This window comes from Apteryx rowi, unplaced genomic scaffold (assembly GCF_003343035.1).
Source record: "Apteryx rowi isolate R43461 unplaced genomic scaffold, aptRow1 scaffold_0, whole genome shotgun sequence".
NCBI classification, from domain to species: domain Eukaryota; kingdom Metazoa; phylum Chordata; class Aves; order Apterygiformes; family Apterygidae; genus Apteryx; species Apteryx rowi.
The window spans coordinates 5,205,270-5,209,621 of NW_020447195.1; the positions used below are offsets into that span (position 1 = coordinate 5,205,270).

At 41.5% G+C, this 4,352-nt stretch overlaps 1 protein-coding gene across 1 annotated transcript in view; it reads right to left on the bottom strand.

Moving 5' to 3' along the window:
- CBLN4 (cerebellin 4 precursor) overlaps window positions 1-3,843 on the bottom strand; it is a 9,673-nt gene extending 5,830 nt beyond the window's left edge. The window contains exon 1 of the mRNA XM_026055645.1: window positions 3,835-3,843. Coding sequence (XP_025911430.1) covers window positions 3,835-3,843 — 9 coding nt within the window. The remainder of the gene's footprint in view (window positions 1-3,834) is intronic.
- Between the last annotated feature and the right edge of the window lie 509 nt (window positions 3,844-4,352).

Genomic DNA, 4,352 nt, shown 5'->3' on the forward strand with positions numbered 1-4,352 from the left:
CTCCTCCCCCCCACTCTGTGTCTTTTTTCTTTAGTCCTTTCACGAGCTCTTTAAAACACGCCGCAAAAAGCTACCCGGCAAAATAAACGCTTTCCGGTGCCCCCTTTTCTCCCCTCTCTCCCCATCAGAAAAGAGAGGGAGAAGGAGGAGGGTGGGTGGGAAAAAAAAAAAAAAAAAAGCCCTCAGGTAAATTATTGATGAGAGAGAGGAGAAGAGCGAGGTCATGAAGAAATAAAACCATTTGACGTTGCCATGATTGCCTCCGCCGGCTCGCTCTCCCCTTCTGGCCGGAGCCTCCAGGATGCTCTGAGTGGCAAGCGGAGAGGTGGGAGCTTACCCCAAAGCCACCGAGATCCTGGGTCTGATATCACCGCCTGAGCGCTGCAGATTGGAGTGCTCTCCCCCCTCTCTCCCTCTCCTTCTCCCTCTCCCTCTCTTCCCAACAGTTATGGCATAACAAACCTGCCCAGCTCTCGCCTAGTTGGGCAGATACGAGGCTCTGTGAACGGAGAACCTCAGCTTGGATTTGCTCCCTGCACAGACACACACACTTGTCTTCCCAAACAACTTTTTAAGCAGCTKCAAAGCCAAGGGGAAACCAACAAACCATTGCAATACGTCTCTTGTTTTCCAGAGCTGGGGAAAGAATTGCAGTGTCGCTGAAAGGCAGCATCCAAATGYGGAGGAGTCCGCAAGAGCGCAGACCTCTTCTTATGACTGTGCATGTATTTCCTGCCTGCATTCTGGCATGACACCTGTACCCTCTGTGTGCTGCCATCGATTCCCCATTGCGCAGCAAGGAGGGAAGCAGCCCTCCTAAAAGCCAGTCATTTAGACACTTGAATCATTGAAAGGAGTTTAAGGAGTTCTCTTTTGAGGATTAATGTTGCCTCATGGTGCTGCCAAATAGTTGCTCTYGGTAATGTTTTGATTAGGCACCTCTCAAGCAATCTAGTAGTAGTTTCTCTTTTTGATAAGTGCCAAAAGGGCTGGAAAAATGAGCATGTACCATTGTTTAGTAYTCTCACATATTTCCAGATGATTAAAAGCATGGCTGGTTTGGCTCTGCTTCTAGAGCAGAGCTTTCCTCCATCACCTGGTCCCATGACCCATTGAAACAGCCTCTTGGTGCAATCCCCCCTCCAGGGACTGGGAAAAGATACAGTACTCCCCGAAGCAGAATAACCTCAATAGACTTTTTTCCACAACAACAGCAAAGTGCTCACTGTTTCTAAGAAATGGAGAGTTTGATTTTTAGATATAGATAAATCTCAATACAATGAATTTCTGTGCACATAATGGCTTTGCAACAAATATGTCCCAGGTCAACTGTTGGCCACCAGCAGCTCTTCTTGTGCAGACCTGTCTCTACCTGGGTCTCTCTCTCCTATCTCTTCAACACAGTCAGGAAAGGTGCTGCTCTRTTCTGGAGCTGTGGGTGTAGGCATAGCTTGCTTACTGCCATTCTGTAGAGGAAGAGGCCTGGGAAACAGCTCWCACAGTATCTTAACTTCATGTACTAACAAATGCTGGCTGTAAATTTTGAGACTAACAGACCAAAGAAATTAAAGAAGCAACAGGAAACTAAGAGGAGTAATAAAAAGCACTGATGCTCACTGTCTGCTGAATGCAAAGGCTTTCTGTGGGCAAATGTGAGCTGGGATTGGTTTTCAGCTGATCTGGAGAACAGAGCGGAGCATGAAGTCCACAGAATTCAGCAAAGTCTTTGAGAAGCCGTAATGCAGCTAGAAAGTCCTCTTAGCTAGCCAGCAACAAATACAATAGCCTATAAAATTCAGAAAGCCGGATGCAGATTTGAAAGAATCCTATTGGTCAGACAAGTGGTAAAAAGAAATGTTACTGTTTTCTAGGAACACATCAGTATCCTCTTATTATAGTGACACTGACAAAGACGAATAGAAGAGTCAAGTTGAGAAGACCTACTTGCTGTAAGCAAAGGGACGAAAGGAGAAATGAAGACTTGAATCACAACATTGTTCCTTCCGTAGAAACTGGATCTGCAGATCGAAAAATTCATGCCAATGCATAGGAACACCTGTCTGGAGGACTCTTGCMAAACACAGCGGTTATGAAAACAGGAAAATATTGTTCCATAATATTTTGTAAATAAATACAAATGTATAAATAATTTCACACTGTTTTAACATCTCTCCCTTAAAAACACTCTTTGTACTTCGTCCTGCTGCACTGCCTTTGAACAGTGGACAAATAATAGCACATATATATAGCCTCTTGGCTATATATATACACACATATATATGTATGTATAATATACATGTATACATCATATGCATAATACACAATGTATACAATATACTATATATAATTATATAGTATATATAATTGACATATGTCAATTTAGATTGAAATTTGATTGAAATTTAAAACTGCTGAAAAAGTTGGTTTCATCATTTGTCAGAGATTCAAAATTTTATAATAATTTCATGCAATTTTTTAAAATCTTTTATGTTGCAATTACATCAATTCTCTCTATAGTGCAAAAAATTTGGAAAAATAACCAAATAACCAGAACTTGGATCGAGAAAGTGAAAAAAGGAAAGCAACGGAAACCAAATCAAGAGTCAAAGTCAGTTCAGGGTCACATAACACTTGAAAAAGCTGCAACTTTCTGAAATACACACAGCTTTCTACAAACGAGTGAAACAGTTGGGGACCCAGAGTTTGAGAAGCTGACTTTCCTGTTTCCTTGTCTGCAGCTGCCAAGTCCGGCCTTGCCACACAGTTTGCAGATTCCAGCTCTTTCCCTTGAACATCTAAGGGCCTGTTTTGCCCCGAGCAGCCGGAGGGGTGCAGACAAAGTCAAGGTGAGAAGCGTACRTCTCGCTCGTGTGCGTTTCTCCCAGAGCTGTGCATACATTTTTGTGCATGCAGGTTACTTTATGTATGCAGCCAGGTTAGTAATTAAGCATGCAGCTAACTAATTACAGTCATTTGTGAACACAGCTACTTAATTTCAGAGCTTGGTCATGATAAAGTTAAATGCAAGTTAGGAACAAATTTGCACACACTTTTTGCATGTTTGGAACTGGAACGTGCTAAGTTTCAGTAAAGTATTCCTTTTCCCTGACCAGTAACCAGTACTGAGATTTCAGATGACATTTATTAACAATATGATTTCAAGAAGTGAATAAGATTATTGCAACTTTTTTAACAATAAACCATTTGCAGGACGGAGAGAAAGCAGCAGAATAAAAGGACAAGGACAATTCTACACAGCAATCACTTTAACAGCCAAGTCCTATAAGCAAGGAGGAAATTGTGTGTCTAATAAATTTCCTCTGTTCCAGGAAAAGGAAAGCAAAATAGAGGCATCAGTGAAAGTGTATTTTGGGGTAGAAATGGCTGAAATAAAAATTGGGTTCTTCTTGGAAACAAAATTGATATAAGCTGCATCAAATTAGCATTTTCAGACAGTCAAAATCAAAAGCAAYGCGTTCAACAATGTTGTAGATAAATTCTTCCTTAAACATTCACACATAGGTACCAAATCACAATTCAGATGGCAAAGGTGGTAGTTAAAAATTCTTYGGGCCTATGGACCAAGCACTTAAATGGAAAACAGCATGCTATCAATAATTTCCAGGTTTATCAGTGGCTTATTACAGCTGATCCTGCAAATAGTTCCCCGAAGGGCCTGACTGTTGGCGGCGCGGAGGCCTCGYGTGGGCCGGTGCGGAGCTGCGAACCAGGTTCCCACACCGCTCCCAGGGAGATCTGCTCTATAAATAATTTACATAATCCATCCTCAAATCCACACCTAAGTAAACAGAATGCAGAGCACCGCCACAGTACCTGAGCCATGTCGTGAAATATCTCCTTTGGCTTTCCACCCAGGCAATGGAAAGAAAGCTTAAAGGTTATTAGTAATAGTGTTTGTTTAGATGGTTAGTCCTTTTTTCAACTGCTGTATAAAATAAGGGAAATTTGCTAGGGATGCTGCGGGAAGGACAAGTTGAAAAGTGAGGTTTGCATTTAATTCATAAGCAGCAAGGTTAATGACTGTTCTTTTTTATTGGACAAAGAATTTCTTAGTATTGATCTGGCTCCCTCTAACAGGAATTTTTTTTTTTCCTTTAGAAGAAAAATGAGTAAAATAAATAGCAACAATGTTCAAGAACGGAAATTCAGTGAGACTAAGCTCACTGCTTCTTTACCTTTCTGGATATATAAAATAGAGGCCTAAAGCCATCTTCAGCTGGAAGTATTTTGCCCTTGCACAGGGAAAGAAGGCGTCCTAGACATTTCTCTGACAAAGGGAAGATCCAAGGGAAGAATAAGGAGAGAGCACCACGCATACATTTACATTTTCT